At 37.2% G+C, this 24,467-nt stretch overlaps 1 protein-coding gene and 1 pseudogene across 1 annotated transcript in view; one reads left to right on the top strand and one right to left on the bottom strand.

Annotated features, from left to right (window-relative positions):
* Positions 1 to 2,300, bottom strand: part of LOC103600104 — an 18,244-nt pseudogene extending 15,944 nt beyond the window's left edge.
* Positions 2,301 to 2,692: 392 nt separating this feature from the next.
* The window catches only part of FBXO33 (F-box protein 33), a 37,084-nt gene continuing 15,309 nt past the window's right edge, over positions 2,693 to 24,467 (top strand). Inside the window, exon 1 of the mRNA XM_008584334.1 lies at positions 2,693 to 3,297. Within this exon, the coding sequence (XP_008582556.1) occupies positions 2,693 to 3,297 (605 nt within the window). The remainder of the gene's footprint in view (positions 3,298 to 24,467) is intronic.

Genomic DNA, 24,467 nt, shown 5'->3' with positions numbered 1-24,467 from the left:
GGCCAGTCCCGGTCCGGTACAGGCGTGACACTGAGGGTTGCGATCCGTTGCCGGTTGCGATCCGTTGCCGGTCACGAAAAAAAAAGACAAAAAGGAAAAAAAAAAAAANAATTCATGAATACATAATAGAATACAGAAAAAGTAAAAGCTAGAAAAATCTGTCACCCTCTGAGGTCATATTACTTTCAAAATCAGTAACAAAAGAAAAAGAACTATGCATTTTTTTCCTGCCTTTCCAATTAAGAGCTGTATTTCAGGATAACTAAATTTCCTTAGTTTATGAAAGAAAGCATCTACTCTACAGAAGAATGCAAACTAATAACTGTACACGGAATGAAAGAATTAGAAATTATCATTTTACAATCCTTAATAAAATTATGACTCAGGCAAGAATTACCAATTTTTGTTAAAACTATTAAGTGACTATTTGATGGGAGGGAAGTTAGACATATGTAGGAAACCAAACTAACACCTCACAGATTATTTTGTTTTAAAGAGGAAAAACACAAAATAAAGCACAACACAGAACTTTGCATGGAGGGAAAACAAGCTGTCATCAACCTAGAAGTCATTTTTTTTAAAACTACTGGTGGTAGTTCAAGCAGATTTTGTGTGTAATTCAATGTAGTCAACATCACCTATGGTAAAATCTTGTTTAAAATCTTGTAACTTTAACCCAATCAATCCTTTAGCATTAATGTCCACGTTTATAAGAAACACGGGGACTAAAAGTTTAAGCTAAACACAAGAGAAAAGAGTCAAACAAATATTCATGCAAAGGGTGAGATATTCTACAGAACAATTTGCTTGGTCTCTTTGGAAAATGAGAATGTAAGAAAAAAACGTGAAGAGTGACTATTAAAGATTAAAAGATTAGTCTTTTCAATTTTTAGATAAAGAAAGTTGAGATACATAACCAAATATAAGTGTGGTATTTAACTTGATCCTAGTTTGGACAAAGCAGCTGTAAAGGACATTTGGGAGATAACTGGATAAATCTGAATACAGAATATAATATTCAAGGAATTATTTTGTTAGGTGTGATAATATTATTTTTGTTATGTAGGAATATGCTTTTACAGATATGCACACTTAAGTACCTACAAGTAAAAGATCTAGATGTCGATGGCTCACTTCGAAATACTTAAGTTTAAGAAATAAAAAATTAAAATCTAAGTCTCAGTTTCCTAATTCACTGCTGTTACCACTAAATACTGATTAAATATTAATGAAATATAATAATTACACAGAACTCTTGCAAACAGGGGTTCAGAAATGTGACCTACCATGAATGACGGCCTTTTTTTTTTTTTTTTTTTTTACAGGTACTGACCTGAAGAGAACCCAGAAGTAACAACATAATATTGTTGGCAACCTGGTCTGTGCAAGGCACCAAAAGGCATTAAAGAAACATAAACGAAGAGCTTTACCCTCAAAGAACTAAAAACATCTATAACAGCTTCTTGGTGTTTACCACAAGCGAACAAGGCTATTCCAAAACCACAGTTACGGCTTTGAAGCGGCAGCCTCCCTAAAACAATCCTCAATTATCACATAAAGTCACCTAATCCTTTCTGACTTCATCGTCCCTTACAACCAGAGTTCACTTCGCAGGCTGTGGTGAAGTTAAGGAACACTGTTTCGAAAATCCCTCTCAAGTTAGGGGCGCCAAACTAAAGAAAACTTCTGTCATCACCACCAGCTTCTTTTCAACGAGGGCCTTTAAATCTCGGTACCGAGAACTGAAACCCTTCCCCAAGCCTGAAGAGGCTGATAAGCAAACTGCAGATCTCGGACTCGTTTGCCAATTCTTTTTCAATCTCTCTAAAATCCAAAGGGTGGCGCTGTCCTCACTCCTTCCCCCACACCGGTGTGTGTGTGCGGAAGTCAATTTGCATCGTCCCACCAGGAGGAAGGTCCCCGTGCAACCTCCCACCGGCCTCTTGGCCGCCCCGCCCCACGCCTCTCTTCCCTCGACACGTCCCGTCAGCGTTAGTCCGCGAGTCCGCACGCTTCCCCGCTTAGTGGCGCAGTCTCAGAAATTGCTAACACCACTCAGGACGGATGGGACGGCTGCGAAAGATCCTGCATGCTAGCACGTCGGCTCACAGTCCTCAGCCCAACCACTAGAAACTTTCACAGAGAAGCGTCACGACTTCTGGCACTGAGCCGGAGTTGCGCCACTTCTACCAACCGGACGCCCAAGTTGGCCGACTCACAGACCTGAGGGGGCACAGCGGTGGCCGTGAGGCGTGGGGAGTAGCCCGCGGCGGGTCCCGCTCCACCCCGCCGGCCTGCATGCGTCAGGGGTCACGTGCCGCGTCTCCCTTCCCTACCGGCAACCAGGAGCTCCCCTTTTCCGGAAGTCGCGCGGGTCCGCGCCGGCTCCTCCCACCTCCGATGACGTCGAGGTCAGCTCCTACCACTGCTCTGCCTCCGCCTCCAGGTGCGGGGAGGGCTGACGTTTCCTTACGGTAAGCGCTGCCGCTTCCGGCCCCTTAAATGGTACGAGCGAGCGTTTTGAAGTTATTGATGGTTCAGGCCTCGGACGCTCGTGAGTAGAGTTTGAGAGGCCACAGGCTCGTTATATGTAGGCCACCCCCGCGGAGGCCTTTCCCCCTCTCGGCAACTTGTGCTCCACTTGGTTCCGCCGAGACCCACGACGGTTCCGCCCACTTCTTCCTTGTCATTGATGTTGTTGTTCTTGTCAGTGCCGCAGCCCCGTCCGCCGGGAGCTCGAACCCGAGCCGGGGCCGCCCGGGTGGCGCGGTGGCGGCGGCAGCGGCTGCAGCAGCTGCGACGGCTGCGGGGGCTGCTCCGAGGACTGCGGGGGCGGCCGGTGGCCGGCAGCTGGCGGCGGGACCGGATGGCTCTGTGCGGGCAGGCGGCGGGCGCCGCATCGCTGCCCAGCGAGCTGATCGTGCACATCTTCTCCTTCCTGTCCGCCCCCGACCGGCTGCGGGCCTCGGCCTCCTGCTCGCATTGGCGCGAGTGCCTCTTCTACCCGGCTCTTTGGCCCCAGCTCCGCATCTGCCTCCGCGTCTCTCCCGCGGAGCAGCCTCGGCTCGAATTCCTCATGCGCAAGTGCGGCTGGTTCGTGCGAGAGCTGCGCGTTGAGTTCGCCGCCGAGAACTACCTGAGCGGCGGCGGCGGCGGCCCAGGCAACGGAGGCCGCGCGGACACCGGGACTGGAGGGGAAGAAGTCGAGGCCCTGCAGCTCTCAACTCGTTGGCTGGAAGTGCTGCGCACCTACTTGGAACTGGTGCTGTGCGTGCTGGTCAGCATCCGGAACAACAGGTAGGCTTGCGTGGGCCCCGTGCTGCCTTACCCTTCCGTGCGGACGCGCCCGGTCCACTTCTGCGTCGACTTCAGTAACTGGGGTGTCAGTTCTAACCGGGCGGTTTTCTTGAGGCGGAAGAGCACAACCGGACTCATCATGACACTTTATAAACAGTTATGGACTCGGTGTTTATCAGTTGTTACTCCTGGCGCCTTCCAGGCACTGTCCCATTCATTCTCTCGGTGTCCTTGGGATGGAACTGACATGTGTCGTTATTCTTCATTTTATAACGGTAGAGTTGAGGCTTGGAGGGTAAGGCCTGTGGGTGGGTCTTGGGAGAAACAAAACATCACTCGGGTTTTCTGTCTCAGAACCTGCCCATTAGAAATATAAAATTCATGATGTGGGAAGGGGTAGGTGTGCTACAAGAATCTCCCTCAAGGAAGTCTTTAACAGCCATTTTCTTATCCGGAAATAGTTTTTGATTAACTGGGCCAGGCCCTAAGAGTAGAAGTGTTTGTTAAAGGGATTGAGGAAGAGGTTGATGTTCAGTTGGGAGTCCCTCTCCATGCACCTCGAGAATCCACTTGTCTCCAGTAATTCACCTAAAAGTAACACAGTACAGCTTGGGGGGGAAGAGGGAGTGCTGGCCAGTGTCTGCAAAGTAACCGTCCTGGTTTTGCGTCAGGACTTGAGAGTAATGCTAGAACTAATTCCCTATGTTCTGACCTAGTATCCTAATCATCATTTTTCTTTATTTCTCTATCGCCTTCTCCAAAACCCTATTAATTTAGATATTCAGTGTCTGGATATTCTAGCTAAACTTTCAAAAAAAACTCTTGAGTTGGAAGAAAGTTCAAACGTTCAAAAAAGGAGTTCCTCACAGTCATAATAATTTAGCTGTTTTTGAGTACCTTCACATTCACTACCTTATTTGAGCTTCTCAGTGACCCTGTGAATCAGACAGGGCAGTGATTATTATGCCTATTTTATAGAAAAGAAACTGACGCTTAATAGGGTCAAGTGATACACACATTGTCATACAGCATTGTTTTTCTCCAAGAGCAGTGTCCTTACTTTTGCAGTAAATACACTGCCAACGTTATGTCGGACAAGGTTGAGATCAGGCCCTGTTCTAATGCTGGGCTATATATCCTTAATTCTGTGTCTCAGTCAAAACGTCAAGATATAAGCACATAGCTCCAAGTTGTATCTGGAGCATGGGTTTATTATTCCAGTGACCTATGTATTCACGCAGCTTTTCACATCAAGCCATTCCATTTCCTTACTTTGATTTTATTTGGCAAGGGAGGCCGTTGAGGCTAAAAGTTCGTCTTGGTCAGGTTGGAGACTCTCAGAGTTGAACGTATAGCTACAGGACCAATTGACTCAGAAATTGAAAAGATTCAGAGTCAGTGAACACTTACTAATGTGACCAAGATTTGGGGTGAATTCAGTGAGTACCAATTAGATTCTTCTGTCCTGAGATCAGATAGTACTTCTGTGCAGCCATCCAAAAAATGTGTGCCTTTGGTCTAAGAACAAACCTCAAGCAATGTCTAGTTCCTTTTACGTATTTTAATAATGTTTGGATACATGGATGGATGGATGGATGGATGGATGGATGGATGGATGGATGGCAGGCATGCATTATATAGGCACTTTTATTTACCACTTTATATCTACTTATCTGTAAGATCACATGTGCCTGCCCTTCTGGGTCAACTATCATTTCTGTTTCAAAAACAGCAGACTGTCATCCCTGATTTTAAGGATTGCTTGTCTTCTACTGTAGGGATGGTGTTGTTGTGGTGCTTTAGTAGCATAGCACATTCATTGTATATGCCTGAAATTAAAGTGTAATTGCATGATTATTTGTACTAATGATATATCAAAGGGTTTTTTGAAATAAATTATCTTTATATGTTTGGAAATAAGTTAATCTCACCTTTACTTTTGAAAATGTTTTAAGATACTCTAGTAATATTAGAAGTATTAATATGAGTGTTAAAAATGGGACTAGTTTCTTTTAAATTTTAACAAATTTGGAAATGTTTTAAACCAAGTTGCTTATTCGGAAACTCTGATAAAGCCTATTATTTCTTTCCATAATCACTTAAACTACAGAATTCAGTTCAGTGAAGACCCAGACCGTAGTGAATAAACAACTTCATTTAGTGTTTTTGGTTTGGTTTGGTTTGGTTTTTCAAACCATAACTTGTAATAACTAATGAAAAGAATGAACATTTGACATTGTTCTTTACATTTCCAAGTTAAACTAAAGTGGTATTGCTTTCTGATTTCTGCCATTCTATAAGTAAAAAAGGGTGGGGGGGTATGAATCACATCAGATCATAAACATTCTGCTTCAACGTTTTACGCTGAATTCCTTTATACAATTCATAGAATTCAGGCTGTTATTTTGCTTTATTACAGTTATTTTTATGCCCCTCAGGAAAAGAACTAAAACTATAACCTTGAATTGTGGGAACTTTTCAAGAGTATTGATCTCAGAGAGAGGATAATTGGCATTTTGTTTTGCTTGATTCCTGGGTTATGTATGCATATGTACTCTCAGTTGATTATAGCTGCCATACTGATATCCTAGGTGTTAGGAACAACTAATGAGGATCAAGGAAGTACAGAAGTGCCTCTCAGAGGGTAAAACATAGTCCTTCAGGTTTCAGACATCCCTCTCTACAGGTGGTGAGGATACCTGCCTTCTTGATGAATAGTAAAAACAGAAATACAGTAAGTACTCATTCAACTGTATTATAGGTTCAATAGGCTGAAATTGTACCTAGAAGCTGAAAACAAATTTAGAAATGCATTTTTAGCATTTAATCTAGTGAAGTTGAGTGCTGTGTATTGAAATGCCATATTTCAGAATACTTAGGAAAAAAGAGAGCTCATAATCAATAAGATTTATTATAATAGAGTCAGTTGCTAAAAATACTTATTCTTAAACAATAGCCATAGGTACACTGCCATTATCTGCTTTATGATTTTCTGGACTATATAAATACTTTACATAAGGTTTTCTTGGATGAAATGCTAAATTGGGGGCATTACTTTTTTTAAAGAATGTGTATTGTAAAAAAGTAGAGAGATTTTGTATAAGGTTGATTTTCTCGTTAAAATTCTGGGTTACGGCTCTAACTGCATGTATATAGATTGACCATTTAATGACTATGTTTGCTTATATACCCTCTTAGTAGTAAAGGGCCTATTAATAATTCTTAGATTTGGTCTTGTTGATTTGATATGTACAATGAACGAAAGTCTTACCTTTATATTGACTGTTTCCTCACCATCAGTCTGCCGAGACACTATAACTAGTAAGGCCGTTTAAAAATACATCTTAAATTAGATTAAAAATTCTTTGAACATTGAACATTTCAGGTTACTATCTAAGATAGGAAGAAATGCCTTGGAGGTGTTATTGCCAACAGCCCTCAGCTTTATTTTTCTTGAAATATTTTCCCCACCATAGTGTAATAAATACATGTAACAGCATTTCATTATTGAGAGTTTATTTTGTTATTGTTGTTATTATTATTTGCTTAAAGAAGCCCATTTACAGAAAAAATATTTTAAAATATATTGGGATTCTGACCAGTCTACAGTGCCCAAGAGGTAGTTGCCTCTAGAAAAAAAGCGTGAGACAATGTATGCCCAACAGATACTTTACCTTAGAAGTAACAAATTAAAGTGGTTCCGTAGCGGTATCCTCAAAGTCATTGAGAAAGTAAGCTAAAGAAATTAATCTCCTGATAGGACTGCTGTTAGAGGGATCAGGGCTCTGTCTAGACCATGGGTACATTCTTACAATTATTGAGAACTGATAGATGGAGAACAGGAAGTAAAACTCAAAAAATAAATAAATAAAAGTAAAATATTATTTTTTCTGACTATGTTAAATGAAGCTGTTGAGCATCTTTTGAGTGAAGTGATTACATTATTTCCATTTTAATGTGTTAGTTCTTGGGCAGCCTTAGAAGAGTTCATCCAACTTGACCAATTTATATAAGACCTAAGATGATAGTCACATAAAATCGGTTTCTTTCTTCCAAATATTAAGAGCCTGCTGTGTGCCAAGCAGTGAAGACAAGGTCCCAGTTCTCATGGAGTCAACATTCTAGAGGTGGAAGACAGACAGAAAAAAGTAAACAAATAAGAGAAAGATTATTTCAGGTTGTGAAAATAATGAAAAGAGGACTATGTAATAAGTGACTACATGGCAACATTAGATAAAGTGGTCAGGGAAGACCTCTTTTGAGAAGAACATCTGAGCTGTAACATGAATGACAGAAGTCACTCATCCGAAGATGTTAGCAAGTAACATTCCAAGCACAAGAAACAGTAAGCATCAAGGCCTTAAACCAGACAAATTTTTTGTCTGTTGGAGCAGTAGGAAAGAAAGTGTGACAGGACCATAGCAAGTGAGGCTAAGAGTGGTGTCATGATGAGCACTGAGAGGCAAAGGGAGGAAGGAATGGGGTTGTGGGGGCTTGTGGAATGAAGGTTTAGATTATGTTCTAAGAATAGAAGAAATCATTGAAAAAATTTTAAGGACAAGAATAATGTGATCTAATTTGCATTTTGAGACTGTCACTCTGCTGCTATATAATGAATGAATTATAAGAGGGAGCAAGACAGGAAGCAAAGAGACCAGTTGTGAAGCTGTTGCAGTAACCTAAGCAAGAGATGATAGTAGCTTGGACTATGGTGGAGACAGTGGAGATGGAAAAAGGTGGATGGATTTGGAATATATTTTGGAAGGAGAGTCGAGAGGACTTGCTGGTTGGATGTGGGTAGTAAGAGAAAAGGAAGAAGGAAATATTTTTTATCACTCAATTGTCTTGTCCTTACTACTGCTAAAATTATCTTTTAATAGCATGTTAAATAGCAATTTTAAGTGTTAATTTTATTTAAATATACCTTTTGTATATAACCTTTGGGATTTGGAGGTGATGGTAATTATTAGATGGAACTTTTAAATTCTGGGAAATAACTTCCAGTTAATGGGTCTTAATAAAGGTAATAAGGAGTACTATTGTAGGCCAGTGACTTGTTTATGGGCTTTAATGTTGTGTTGTCCAATATGGTAGCCACTAGCTACATACAGCTATTTAAATTCTATCTTTTTTTTTCTTATTATTTATTTTTTTTTTTTCAGGGGAGAACATCTCAGATAATATTTAAATTTTAAATTAACTAAATAAAAGATTCAGTTAGTCACACTAGCTACGTTTCAAGTGCTATATAGTCGTATGTGGCTAGTGGCTACTATGTTGTACAGCATAAAATAGAACATTTCCATCCATGGAAGAAAGCTCTATTGGACAGCATTTCTCTAAAGTGTTTTTGTTTGTTTGATTTGGCTGTGGCTGTTCATCACCATTTTGTAAGAAGGGGAAATAATGTTATTAAAGAGTGTTATGTGGGTGTAGAAATACTTGATATTGAACATGGACTAAGAAGAATAGAACTGATCTGAGAGAATTTCCTGCAATGATGTGGAATATTTTAGCTCTTATCAATTTAGAAAAGGAAAAAAGAATGTATCTTATGATCTCCTTTATGGCATTGGAAAAGTTTTAACCTTTTTAAGAGCGTCTTTTTAAAGAATGAAGTTATTTTGTATACCGTTTCCATAGCTGATTAGATTTAGCTGTATTAACTCTAATTTAGGCTGCATTTTTTATTTTTCATTTTTCCTCTGGTCCTATTTATTACATCAAAGAAATAATTTTGGATTCTCTGGAATGAAAGGAAACTACCTTTCATTTCCCCAGATTTAATTACCCAATTCTCATCCATTTAAGAGAGAACAAGGTCATCGTGCCTGAAATTTCAGAAGCTTTGGGTCTAAGTTGTGTTAACCAGTTCAACAAGAATCCGAGAAAAAGACTAAGCATTTTCAGCGCTCTACAGTTTAACCTTGAGGGATATTTCTTGAGCTCATAGGTAGTTAATACTGTTTTAGAATGAAATTTCAGAAGCTTTGGGTCTAAGTTGTGTTAACCAGTTCAACAAGAATCCGAGAAAAAGACTAAGCATTTTCAGCACTCTACAGTTTAACCTTGAGGGATATTTCTTGAGCTCATAGGTAGTTAATACTGTTTTAGAAGAATTGCCCAAACTAAGACACTGAATCTATATTTGTAGCTTCTTATAAGACTATTAAAAATTGTGGTGATTGTTTAATTCATGAAGAAATTCTTATGCTAAAAAGAAAACAATTTGTCTCTTTGCAGTGGAATTTTAATGTACATATTTAAGTTGTATGTTTTTCAATAACTGTGGTTGAAAAGATAGATGCAAATCACAGGTTTTGAGAAAAGAATTTTGTTTTTTGAACAAGTATTGTATTCATCTGTATTCTATTACTGATAACAGAATACCTGAAACTGGGCAGTTTTAAAAGAAAAGAAATATATTTCTTACAGTTTGGGAGGCTGGGAAGTCCAAGGTTCAGAGGGCACATCCAGACATCTGGTGAGGGTTTCTTTTTGGTGGGAACTCTCTGCAACGTCCTGAGACAGCACAGTGAATCACATGGCAAGAGGGCTGCGCAAGAGCTCCTACTAATGTGCATCTTCCTCTTCTTATAAAGCTGCAAGTGCTACTCCCATGATAACCCATTCATCCATTAACCCGTTAATCCATGAATGGATTAATCAGTCCCTTCACCGAGTACAGCCCTCATGGTCTAATCTTCTCTTAAAGGCTCCACCTTTCAAATACCATATTGGGGATTAAGTTCCAGCATGAGCTTAGGGGGACATTCAAACCATAGCAAATATGTTATTTTAGACAATTTCCTAGTGTATAATGTAACTGAAAACTGCTCTGCAGCCTAAATTTGTGATGTGTGAGGTATAGCTAAATAGACTTTAGTTTTTGCCATGAACTAAGGTAAATACACTGTTAAATATTTATTGATGCCAGGCCCTGTTCTAGCAGCTGGGGATACAGCAGTAATCAAAAAATCCCTGCCATCATAGAACTTATTCTAACAGAAAAAGAAGACAAAAGCAAATAAGTAAAATATATGAGTATGGTGTCTCAGTTAGAAATACAAGTATATGCTATGAATAAAAATAAGCAGTGAAGGGAGAAGGGAGTGGTGGAGGTAGAAGGAGGATTGCTATTTAAAACAGGAAAGTTAAAGAAGGACTCAACTGCTAAAATGGTATTTGAAGGAAGGGAAGGAACAAGCCATATATCTCTCTGGGGGAAGTGATTCCAGACAGAAGTAGCGGTAAGTAGAGTGGCTCTGTGGTGGGAGTAAGACTGGCCTGTTTAAGAGAGAGAGCACCAAAAGCAATGAGATGTAGAGGAGATCACCAGGTAAGGAAGAAGGTGATGTGGAAATCTGTAGGCCTTTATTAAGCTCTTGTAAAAATTCAGCTTTTACTCTGAGATGAGAAGCAATGAAAGGGTTTTGAGCTGGAGAGTGACAATGATCTGATACTTCAAAAGTATCAGTCTGGCTGCTGTGTTGAGAATAGCTTGTAGCAGAGCAAGGGTGGAAGCAATGAGCAGAGCCAGGAGGCTTTTGCAGTACTCTAGGCAAGAGGTGACGGTGGCTTGGGATCAGAGAAAGAGATGTAGTCTGATTCTGTATTTATTTTTAACTGGAGGTGTTATAGAAGTGGAATATAACTATAAAAAATTAGATACAATTGTCTGCTAACATTACAATGCCCTTTTAATTGCTGTTCCTTAAATGTATCTAAAATAATTTTTTCTTTTTGGTTGTTTTTACTCATTTTATTTTTGTGTGTGTTTATTAGTTTATTTATACCTGGTCTTCCTTACTGTAGTCACTTGGAATTTTCCTTTTCCTCCTTTCTCCCTCACTTTTCTGCTTTATGTAACCTCATTACTCCTTGGAATTTGCCTAGGTCTGATAACCCTCATAGGAGCTATGGATTGAAGATGGTAGGACTAAGTGAAAAGGAAGAAGCAGGTGGTATCCTGCACAAGGATTCTTCTCTCCTCTTGCCACCAAATCACTGGTCTCATCACCCAGGTCAATCTGTTTTTGTACCCAAACATTCATCATTTGTACTCTTCTATTGTATCTCTTAAGTGGACCACGAAAAGGGAGGAAATGGGGGCTAGAGTTAGGCTACCTTTTCACCTATTTTGTAATTCAGATGTTGCTAGTTACTTCAAAAAAGAATCCCACTCAGAAACCTCAAAGGGACAATTTTAGTTCAGAGCATAAAAGAAAGAGAGTTACCTGAGGGAAGAGTCTTTGATCTTAGTCACATCTTCTCAAACCACACACCCTCCATACCAAAGTCCTGTTAGAATCCACACACCCATCACATGACATACCACTGGGGTCATGGGACTGTAAGGCCCATTTGTACTGCCAGTGCTGCCACTAAAATCTTAAACTAGCTTTACCGAAGAAACAGCAGTATATTCAACAACTCTGTGAGGTAGGCTCCTTTATTATTCCTATTTTACAGATGGTGAACTTGAAGCACAGAGTAGTTAAGTGAACTTGCCAACATTATACAATCAGAGAAATGACTTCCTTGTTTTCTAATTTTCCTTATGAAATTTTTGAACACACACAGAAACTAGACACATGAACCCCTATTATACCTATCACCCAGATTCTGTAATTTAAAGGTTTGCCACATTTACTTCCTTTATTTACTAAAGTATTTTAAATTAAATCCCAGATATCAGTGTCTTTTTATCCTACACACTAAACTATGCAGCTCTGAAAATTATGGACATTTTTGTATATAACTACAATGCCATTAATACACTTAACAAGGTTATCAATAATTGCTTGGTATAACCTTACTTAAAAAAAAAAAAAAAAAACTATTACTTTTAAAAACTTTATTTCCACTCAAGGAATCTAGTAAGCTCATGGACATTTGGAACTTAACCACCACAACTTTTCACATCATTGGCACAAAAATACATATTTTAGTACACGAATAAGCAAAGAGTAGTAGAGCAGTCTGTAGACCAGTTTTCTAAGTAGTAAGTGCTTAATGATGTGATTTAGCCTAGATTTGGAACTGATGACTTTTTAAAATACAGTTGAAGAAGGACGCAATTAAGTTGAAGAAATTCATTTTCTTTTGGTGACAGTGTGACCTTTTTGCATGCTTTAGAAAGAACATCAAGCACTGTTTATGATTTTGTGCTATTTCACAACACATCTTAGGATTTACGAAGGGTCTAGTAAATAGGTTATATACTATTAATATTACCATAGGAACCAAACTACATTAATTTGAAGAATTAAGATGAAAGAAAAAACATCCTAACCATCTGTAATGTTTTCCCAATGTGTTTTTGTTACATGCTTTTTGAGCAAGTCTGTTTTGTGGACGTTCTGCAGGAAAGAACCCTGTTTACTTCTTTAGTTCACTTGCTGTTCAACGATAAAAAAATGAATGAATAAACTAAATAAATAAAACTCTGGTCACAGATTTCATCTTTAATTAAAAGGATTATGTGGCACAATTCCCTTGTTACTGATATAGTCTCCTGTCCTCAAAATGAGGCGTCTATTTATTGCCATAGTTCAATAGGTTCTATCGTAGTGTTGTTACCTAGATGTTCTTTTCAGTCCTTTTTTAACCATCTGAAAAATGAGTCAGCTGGAGGCTATATGCAGTTTCCCTGGCTTTACCATATTGTCTATAATCTAATTCCAACATGATTAAAAAAAAAAAGCTGTCCTTCAGTCACCAATTTTTTTGTTTTTCTAAGTTTTAAACCTAATAATTGTTTTCCATATCAATTAATAAATAAATTTTCATTTTGAATGGAAAAATAAGTACCTAAAAACTTTTTTCCACAATTGCCCATCATACACGTCTCTAAAATATGCCAGTTATAATTTTTCCTATTACTTTCAATGAGACCATTGTATTCAAGCACACAGTTTAATTATAAGAAACAGCATGAACTAAGTGGAAGTCAAAACCTGGATTCTCTACCTGGCTTTGCCTTAACTACTATTGTGGTCTTAGACAAATCACTTTAATTTCCTCATCTATGAAGAGAGAGGATTGAATTGGATAATCCCACAAATCTTTCCAGCTTCAAAAGTATATCTGCCATTACATTTGTAAGGAAAGTTTGGGCATGTATTATTGGTTCTACTGTAACAAGATTATTACCATTTTATAGCTGTATTAGAAAGAATTTTTGGTTGATTGCCCTAGAGTGATATGTTTCTAACATTGCTAGCACATTTAAAAATATTGTATAGCTGAAACTAAAAATGGAAATCCTCCAGTCTTCTTATATTGTTAAATTTTACTGTGATGTAGTTAAATTTTTAATGATTTTAAAGTAAATTAAGTTCTTGTAAAGGTGAAAGCTGTGTAACACTAATTTAATTTTTTTTTCTGATTTCCCAAGTAATATGTGTTTATAATAATAGGAAATTTGAAAAATGCAGGAAAAAAAAGTAAAAAAATTTACTAGAGATCATTGATAAAATGTGATGCATACTTCTGCGATATTGGTATAATAACCTATATGTAGTTTTGTACCTTTTTCCATTAATTCATCATTTGCATTTTTTCACATCATCGAAATCCTAACATGAGAGCAGGGTGGTAGAATAGGAGGTACTAGTCCTCGTTCTCTCATAGAAACATCAAGATAACAATATTCAGACAAAAATACCTTTATAAGAAATGCAGAACCCAGTTAAGCAGTTATAGCACCGCAGGCAAGCACACAGCTGAGAAAATCTGCACCATTGCAGGTAAGAAGAGCAAATTCACTTTGCCCATGTCAACCTTTCCCCCAGCTTAGCTCAGCGCCAAGACAATCACCTGTGACTCCTCCCACAGTGGGGAATGAGAGAGTAGAGCATGTGCCTGGCCATCTGGCCTCCTGGCCTTTCAGTTTGCACCACAAGGAGCCAATTTCTGTCTTGCCTCATACCCAGCACTGAAGACTGGAAGAGGCCAGATGCCTGGGATAACTAAGAACAAAAGAAAAGAGGTGAGGGTTTTCTTACAGCTGGAACTTTTCTGTGAGATTAGGAAAAGGCCCAGAACTGAGGTTTTTTCTCCAGGAGGTAGGAAGAGAGATGAAGTGAGCCTTGTCCTCAGCCTTTCAGTATGGTCCCCAAGGGTCTAGCTTTCATCTCACTTAATACCAAGTACTGAAGAACTGTCAGAACCTGGATGCCTGGTCTGCTAGGAACAAAGGAAAAGGGATGGGTGCCCTCTACCACTGATGTTACTTTGCGAGATTGGGGAAAAGTACTGTTTCTTCAAATGCACAGACACAAATACAACCATATAAGGAACATGAAAAATCAAGAAAACATGACACAAAGGAAAAAAGTAATTCCCTAGTAACCAACCCAAAAGAAATGGAGATTTATGAATTGCCTGAAAATAATTCAAATTAATCATCTTAAAGAAGCTCAGTAAGTTACAAGAAAACACTGATAGACAACTAAATGAAATCAGGAAAACAATAAATGAACAAAGAGAATATTTACAAAGAGAAATGGTAAAAAAGAAACATACTGGAGCTGAAGAATACAATAACTGAACTGAAAAATTCACTTCAAGGGGTTCAGTAGCAGACTTGATCAAGCAGAACAACCAACAAGCTTGAAGACAGGTCATTTGAAATTATCAAGTCAAAGGAGCAAGAGAAAAAAAGAATGAAAACAAGTGAAGAAAGCCTAAGAAAATTATGTGATTCAGTCAAGTGAACCAGCATAAGTGATGAAAGTCCTAGAAGAAGAGAGATAGAAAGAAATAGAAAACCTGTTTCAAGAAGTAATGGTTGAAAATTTCCCAAATCTGGAGAAGAAAATGGACATCCAGGTTCATGAAGGCTGAAGAATACCAAACAGGATGAGCTCAAAGTCTCCATCAACACGTATTATAATCAAATTGTCAAAATTCAGAGACAAAGAGAATTTTGAAAACAGCATGAGGAAAGCAACTTATCACATATGAAAGAGCCCCCATAAGCCTATGAACAGATTTCTCAGCAGAAACTTTGCAGGCCAAGAGAGTGCGATGATATATTCCAAATGCTGAAAGAGAAAAAATTTTAAAAACAGCTTAACAAGAATGTTATACCCAGCAAAGCTGTCCTTCAGAAATAAAGGAGAGATAAAGTCTTTCATAGATAAACAAAAACTAAGAGAGTTCACCAACACTAGACCTTCCTTACAAGAAATGTTAAAGGGAGTTCTTTAAATTAAAACAAGAGAACAACAAATAGCAACAGAAAGCACTTGAAAGTATAAAACTCACTAACAAAAGGGAATATATAGACAAGTGAAGAATGCTTTGATATTATAATACTGGTGCATAAATAACTTTAACTCTAGTGTAAATAAAAGACAAAGTATTAAGAATAACTATAATTACAATTTTGTTATTGGATATACTATAAAAATATGTAAACTGGAACATCAGTAACAAAGTGTGTGGGAGTAAATGTGTACAGTTTTTGTATGCAAGTAAAGTTAAATTGTTATCTTCTCAAAATATGCTATTTATAACATGATTTATGTAAGCCCCATAGTAATTTAAAAGCAGAAACATGTAGTAGATACACAAAAGATAAAGAAATTAAAGCATAACATTACAAAAAATTATCAAATCACAAAGGAAGACAGCAAGAGAAGAAAGAAATGAAAGAGCTACAGAACAGAAAACAACAAAATGGCAATAGTAAATCTTTACCTACCAATAATTACTTTAAGTGTAAATGGATTCAGTTCTCCCATCAAAAGACATAGAATAACTGAATGAATTTAAAAAATCAAGATCCAGTATGTGCTGTCTACAAGAGACTCACTTTAGTTTTAAGTACACATATAGGCTGAAAGTGAAGGAATGAAAAAGATATTCTGTGCAAATGCTAATCAAAAAAGTATAGGGGTAGCTATAGTTATATCAGACAAAATAGTCTTTAAGTGAAAAACTGACACGAGACAAAGAAGGTCATAGAATGATAAAGGGATCAATTTATCAGGAGGACATAACATTTATATATGCATCCACTACTGAATCACCCTTAGTATGTAAAGCAAGTATTAACATAACTAGAGGAGGAGAAAGACAACAATACAATAATAGTAGGAGATTTCAATACACCACTCTAAACAATTGATAGATCATTCAGACAGAAAATCAATAAGGAAACAGTGGACTTGAACTACACGGTGAACCAAACAGACCTAACAGACATATACAGAACATTCCATCTAACAACAGCAGAATACATATTGTTCTCAAGCACATATGGAACATTCTTCAGAATAGATCACATGTTAGACCACAGAACAAGTCTTAAATTTAAGAAGATTGAAATCACGTCAAATAGCTTCTCTGACCACAATGATGTAAAATTAGAAATCAATAAATTTTACAAATACATAGAAATTAAACAACACATTCTGAACAACCAGTGGGTCAACTAAGAAATCAAAAGGGAAGTCAAATGATATCTTGAGATAAATAAAAATGAAAACACAACATACCAAAACTTACAGCAAAAATAATACAAAGAGAAAAATTTATAGTAATACCTTCATTAAGAAAGAAGATTTCAAACAACTTAACTTCATACCCCAAGGAATTACATAAAGAATAAACAAAGCACAAAGTTAGAAGAAGGAAAGAAGTAATAAATATTCAAGCAGAAATAAATAAGGACTAGGAAAAGAAAAAGAAAAGATCAACAAACCTGAATAGCTTTTTGAAAAGATTTTTTAAAAACTGACAGACTTTAGGTAGAATAATAAAAAAGATGTAAATAAAAGTAGAAATAAAAGAGACATTACAACTGAAGCCACATAAAGTATCATAAGAGTCTACTATGAACATTCACACTCCAAAAAATTGGATAACCTAGAAGAAATGAGTAAATCCTAGGACCATATAACCTACCAAAACTGAATCATGAAGAAATAGAAAATATGGACAAGTAAGGAATTGAATCAGTGAACCAAAAGCTCACACCAAAGAAAAGCCCGGGACTAGCTAGCTTCTCAGGTGAATTCTACCAAACATTTAAAGAGGAATTAATGCCAATCCTTCTCAAATTCTTTCCAAAAAACTAAAGAGGAAGGAACACTTCCAAACTCATTTTAGAAGCTAGCATTACCCTTACACCAAAGCCAGACAAAAGCCAACTACAAAAAAAGAAAATTACAGCCCAATATCCCTAATTCGCAGCAAAATTCTAGCAAACCAAATTCAATGGCACGTTAAAAGGGTCATGGATCATGTCAAATGGGATTTATACTTAGGGTGCAAGGATGGTTCACCATGTACAAATCAATAGATAGGATATACCACATTAACAGAATGAAGGATAAAAATTATATGATCACCTCAATAAATGCAGAAAAAGCATTTGACAGAATTTAACATCCTATCATAATAAGAAACACTCAAAAAATTAGGTATATAAATATTGTACCTCAACATAATAGAGACCATGTATGACTAGCCCACAGCTAACCTCATACTCAACAGTGAAAAACTGGAAACTTTTTCTCTAAGATCAGGAACAAGACATGGATGTCCACTTTTGCCACTTATGTTCAACTTAGTACTGGAAGTCCTAGCTGGAGCAGTTAGGTGATTAAAAATGAATGAAAGGCATCCATATCCAAAAGGAAGAAGTAAAATTGTCTCCATTTGCAGATGACATGATGTTATGTATAGGAAATGCTAAAGACTCTACAAAAAACTGTTAGCACTAATAAATTCAGCAAAATTGGTGGATACAAAATTAACATACAAAAATTAGTTGCTTTTATATGCACTAACAGCAAGCTATTCAAAAAGGAAATTAAGAAAATAATCCCATTTACAGTGGGATTAAGAATCCTAATGGCATTTTTTACAAGAATAGGAAAACAATCTAAAATTCATGTGGAACCACAAAGGATCCTGATTTGCCAAAGCAGTCTTGAGAAAGAGCAAAGCTGGAGGCATCACACTTCCTTATTTCAAATAGATTACAAAGCTGCAGTAATTAAAACAATATTGTATTAGCATAAAGACAAACATATAGACCAATGGAACATAGAGCCCAGAAATAAACCCACTCATTCATGATCAGCTGATCTTTAACAAGGGTACCAAGAACACACAATGGAGAAAGGATAATCTCTTCAACAAATGGTAATGGGAAAACTGGACATCCACATGCAAAAGATATTCAATCCTATCTTACACCATAGAAAAAAATCAATTCAAAATGGATTAAAGACATTGAAACTTGAAACTGTAAAACTCCTCAAAGAAAATATAGGAGGAAAACTTGGCATTGGTCTTGGCAATGATTTCTTGGTTTTACACCAAAAACACGGGCAACAAAACCAAAAATAGACAAGTAGGACTACATCAAACTAAAAAGCTTCTGCACAGCAAAGAATCAGCAAGATGAAAAGGCAAGCTATGGAGATGGGAAGAGATATTTGCAAACTATTTATTAGATAAGAGGTTAATGTCCAAAATGTATAAGGAACTCATATAACTCAAAAGCAAAAAAAAAAAAAAAAAAAAAAAATCCAATTTAAAACCAGGCAAAAGGTTTGAGTAGACATTTCTCCAAAGACATACAAATGGCTGGCAAGTATATGCAAAGGTGCTCAACATCATTAATCATCAGGGAAATGCAGATCAAAACCACAGTGAGATCAAAACTTCTCACCTGCTATTATGGCTGTTACCAAAACAAATAAAAGATAAGTGTTTGCAAGGACATGGAGAAATTAGAGCCCTTATAGACTGAGAGAGTTTGGATGTGTTGTCCCCACCAAAACTCATGTGGAAATATGATCTCCAATTTGGCAGTGTTGGAAACTGATTGAGTCATGAGGACAGATCCCTCATGAATGGATTAATGCTCTCCTTAGGTGGGGGGATTAATGAGTGAGTTCTTGCTCTGTTAGTTCCCATGAGAGCTGATTGTTTAAAAGATCTTGGCACCTCCCCTCTCTCTCTCTTGCTTCCTCTCACCATGTGATCTGCTTGTACCCACCTGCTGCTACAACTTTCTACCATGAGTAGAAGCAGTCTGAAGCCCATGCCAGATACAGCTGTCCCAGAATTGTAAGCCAAATAAACCTCTGTTCTTTATAAATTACCCAGTCTCAGGTATTTCTGTTATAGCAACACAAATGGACTAATACATACGCTATTTGTGGGAATATAGAATGATGCAGCCACTATGGAAAGCAGTGTAGAGCTTTCTCAAAAAATTAAAAATGGAGCTACCAATGATCCAATAATTCTACTTCTGGATACGTATCCAAAAGAATTGCAATCAGCATCTTGAAGGGAAATCTGCACCCCATGTTCATTGTAGCATTATTCACAATAGCCAAGATATAGAAATAAACCAAATATCTATCAAACGATGGATAAAGAAAATATGGTATGTCTGAGAATACTTCAGAAAGTTCATGGAAAAATTGAATTAAAAGATAATACAAATCCTTCCCTGAACATTTTGAAGACCCCTCACACGTACAATGGAATATTATTCACCCTTAAAAAAGAAATTGTACCGTTTGTGACAGCATGAATGAACCTAGAGGACATTTTGCTAAGTGAAATAAGCCAGTCAATACTGCATGATTCCACTCATGAGATATCTAAAATAGTCAAACTCATAGAAGCAGAAAATAGAATGGTACTTGTCAAGGGCTGGGGGAAGGGAGAAATGGAGAATTGTTCAGTGGGTATAAAGTTTCTGTTCTGCAAGATGAAAAAGATCTGTTGTACAGCATAGTATATATAGTTAACAATATGATATTGTGCACTTTGAATATGTTATATCTCATGTTAATTATTCATACCACAAAAACACACACACACAGAACACAAGAAAATTTTTGGAGGTAAGGCACAGTTTAGTATCTTGATTGTGGTTATGACATCACAGGTGTATACATGTGTCCAAATTAATCAAGATGTATATTTTAGATGTGCACAACTTTTTTGTGTATCAATTATACCTCTATAAAGCTTTTTAAAAAGACAGTGAACGCTTGACAAGAAGGAGTCAGATGGTCATAGGATAAGCGTCTATCAACGTACAGGGAGGTGATGCCCTAGCACGTGAATACAGAATCCCAACCTGTCTAGCTAAAGATGTGTGTATTAGTCTATCAGAACCTGATGTCATTAAATGGCAGAATCAAGCCAGTAGCTTCCCTTGCATTTGATCCTATGTTGATCAAGCAACCTTAAGACAATTTGTCTTGGCTTGTATTTTTCCGTAAAAAAAGGAAATGGGCTGATCTGATCCTTCAGTGCAAATCTCTGTTGCACAGGATGATTTTTTTTTTCTCTCTCATAATATGTTAATGTCCTGTGAGTTGACTTAGCAGAATTAGTCTTCATCATTCTAAATATTTCTGTGGTCATTCTAAACATTTTTATGCTGTAAAACCAAGAAGCATAGGTCATATTGTGGTCAATTCACCAAGATAAAGACACTTCGTGACTTTTTGGAAACTGGCCAGCTAGCTTTCTGCATGGGCAATAAAATCTTTCCAACTTCTTTATTTTCAGTTTTCTAGGACAGATTCTTTGGGGTTTTTTTTCTTAGTATGCTTTTGTTTTTCAGATCCATACAACTAATTCATAAGTATGCCTGTATAGTTATTTCTCTGGTTTTATGCCTATAATTGTATAAAATCATCCAAGTTAGTGTATAGCACCTAATTATTTTTAGATGGAGGCTTTGGACTGATGTGCTTTGGTAAAGACTTTGTAAACTTCCAGATTTAAGATTTATTAGTGTCTTTCTCAAAGGTTCTGGTTACCTGAGATGTTATCCTTGATATATGGGTACAGGTCCTAAAAATGGATATACAGATTGAGCATTCCTAATTCAAAATTTGAAATGCTGCAAAATCTGAAATTTTTTGAGCAGTGGCTTGACGCTTAAAGGACATGCTCATTGGAGCATTTCAGATTTCAGACTTTTGGATTAGGGATGCTCAACTGGGTAACTATCTGCAATTATTCCAGAATTTGAAAAATCCAAAATCCGAAAGACTTCTGGTCCCAAGCATTTTGGTTAAAGGATACTCAACCTGTAACTTTTTTGATAGATCACACCTGGTTTTCTAAACCTCCTCTAGAGGTAAGAATCAATTACAATCATTCACTGCATAATGATGTTTTGGTTAATGAGGGACTGCATATATGACAGTGGTCCCATAAGATTATAATGGAGCTGAAAAATTATTTTTGCCCAGTGATGTCATATAATCAATATGAATTAAACCTCCCTTTTCTGGAAACAGATGCTTGAAAGGATTTTCATCCATAAGAAGGCCAAGTCAATACCAGTTTCAAGGATTTTAAAGACAGGATAAAAGTCTTCCTTGTGGGCATTGTTGCAGGCTACAAACTTAAACCCTTCATGATCTGGCACAGTGAGAGCCCTAGAGCCTTCAAGTGTATCAATAAGCAGGCACACACTATATATTACAGGAGGAATAAGTCATGAATGAGCCAGCTCCTCATCCAAGATCCCATCCTGAATTGCTGTGCCTGCAAAATGGAGTACTGTTTGGAGAATAACATACCTTTTGAAATTTTGCTTATTGTTGATAATGCTTCCACATGTTCTCCTTTTATTGGTGATCTTCATCCCAATATCAAAGTGGTGTCTCTCCCTCCAAACACCACCTCTTTGATTCATCCAATAGATAGGGGTGTTATTGCAGTTTTTAAGGCCTGCTATCTGAGGAGAACCTTTGTCCAAGTTATTGTTGCAACTAAGGAAGACACTGAGAAGACACTGATGCAGTTCTGGAGGATTACAACATCTGTGATTGCATCAACAGCCTCCAAGGATGGGAGGTACAGAAACTAATAAGGCTGTGGTTGAGAGGACAAACAGTTTTAACCTGAGTGTGGATGAAGATGACATTGAGGTGCTCCAGAGGTGGTTCCTGAGGAATTGACTAATGAAATGTTTTTGGAATTGGAATAGGAACATATAGCTGAAGAAGAGGCAAGAGAAAAGGAAACTGCAGAAGAAGAAAAAGAAGAACCCCCAGGAAAATTCACAGTGAAGCTTTTAGCAGAAGCTTTTGTAGAACTCAGTAAGCTCCTTAAAAAGTTTGAAAACATGGACCCCAACACCAAAAGGTTTTTATTAAGAGAAAGTAATGTTTTTGGTGCATTATCTTCTTCAAGCAAATCTATGATGAAAAAAAGAAACAAACCAAGCAAACCACCATGGACATATTTCTGAAAAATGACAGTTCCTCGAAAAGAGCCTCAAGCAGGTCCTTGAGGAGGTAGGTATTTCAGAAGAAGCCATTGTTATCATAAGAGATGACAGCTCCATGCATTTTACTGCCCCTGAAGACATTCCAGTGAGACAAGATGTGGAAGTGGAAGACTGATATTGATGATCTTGACCCTCTGTAGGCCTAGGATAAAATGTGTGTTTGTGTTTTAGTTTTTAACAAAAATTTTAAAAAGTAAAAAAAAATTAAAAATTTTAAAAATAGAACAAAGCTTATAGAATAAGGATATAAAGAAAATATTTTTGTACAGCTATACAAAGTGTTTGTGTTCCAAGCTAAGTATACTACAAAAGAGTCAAAAAGTGAAAAATAATGTAAAAGTTTATAAAGTTACAGTAAGCTAAGATCAATTTTTTTTTAATAACGAAACCTTTTAATTTGGAGACATATGAGATATATCCATAAAATTAACAGAATGCCTATACTTCTCATGTATTTTAATTTTCAAGTACATATCAAAAACGAACCAGTGTAACAACAGGCAAAAATTCCTATGTACTAGGCTCTGACAGATACATAAATATATATTTACACACATATATATAAGTATATCACATATTTTAAGGTTAACTTGTTATCGAAAAAAGAAAAATTTAAATAAGTTCAGTGTCGCCTAAGTGTATAGTGTTTATAATGTCTACAGTTGTGTATAGTAATGTCCTAGGACTTCGCATTCACTCACTCCCTGACTCATTCAAGGCAACTTCCAGTCCTAGAAGCTTCATTTATGGTAAATAAATGGTATAAATAAATTTATGGTGTACCATTTTTTATCTTTTCTACATTATTTTTGCTGTATCTTTTCTATATTTAGATATGTTTAGATATGCAAGTACTTATATTGTGTTATAATTGCCTGTTCATAACAGTAACATACTGTATAGGTTTGTAACCTAGGAGCTCCATATAGCCTAGGTGTGTAGTAGGCTATACCATCTAGGTTTGTGTAAGTACACTCTGTGATGTTTGCACAATTATGAAATCCCTAACAATGTATTTCAAGAATGTATTCCCATCGTTAAGCGACATATGACTGTAGAAGAATGAATACATTTTATCAAGACTCCCAGACTTTTTTTATAATAAACCTTGATGACTAATTTTTTTTAATTCTATCATGATAATACATAGTGGCTATACAGTATTTGAATTGAATGTTGATTTTTTCACACCCTTATTTTAAACAGTTATGTGGGAAAATGTTAAGCCCTCTACAAATCCAATCACATGGTACTTAATTTACCCATTTTTCTGCCCATCAAGGTTAACTAAACTTAGGATTCCCAAAATAATCTTCACCACCACCACCACCACCACCTCCACTTCAGTCTTAAGTGTACTTAGTGTTTCATATCTATGGTCCCTCTGTGTAAGGTAGTAATCTCGATTGGGAAGCACATGCCCACCTCTCCCCATCCTTCAGCCTCTGCAGAAAACCATTTGTAAGGAGAAGTGTTGCTGATAGAAATAGATTATTCATGTAAACACTGAGGAAAATTTTTAAAAGATATGTGTGTACTCTTCCAGTAATGTTTCCCCAGTGACAGGTTTTCACATACCCAACCTATCATAGAATAGTTTCTGACAATAAACTGGGCTTTGCCATTGACTGTCTTTGGCCACTGGGACATTAGAAAATGTGATGCAAACATGTCTTTGAAAAGTGTTTGCCGGTGGTACTTGCCCTCTTTTACACACTTACATCATAAAGAAGTCTGGAGCTACCCTGTTGAAGACCTAGAACCTACCCAAGAGCCAACTCAAACCACAGGACAAGGGAGTGAAGTCACCGTAAACCAACCAGCTTCAGTCAAGGCACCAGGTGACTGAAGCCTCATTTGTAATCCAGGC

This window comes from Galeopterus variegatus, unplaced genomic scaffold (assembly GCF_000696425.1).
Source record: "Galeopterus variegatus unplaced genomic scaffold, G_variegatus-3.0.2 Scaffold3227, whole genome shotgun sequence".
In the NCBI taxonomy this organism is placed as follows: domain Eukaryota; kingdom Metazoa; phylum Chordata; class Mammalia; order Dermoptera; family Cynocephalidae; genus Galeopterus; species Galeopterus variegatus.
The sequence above is the reverse complement of the archived record's forward strand: the minus strand, read 5'-3'. Positions and strand labels throughout refer to the sequence as shown.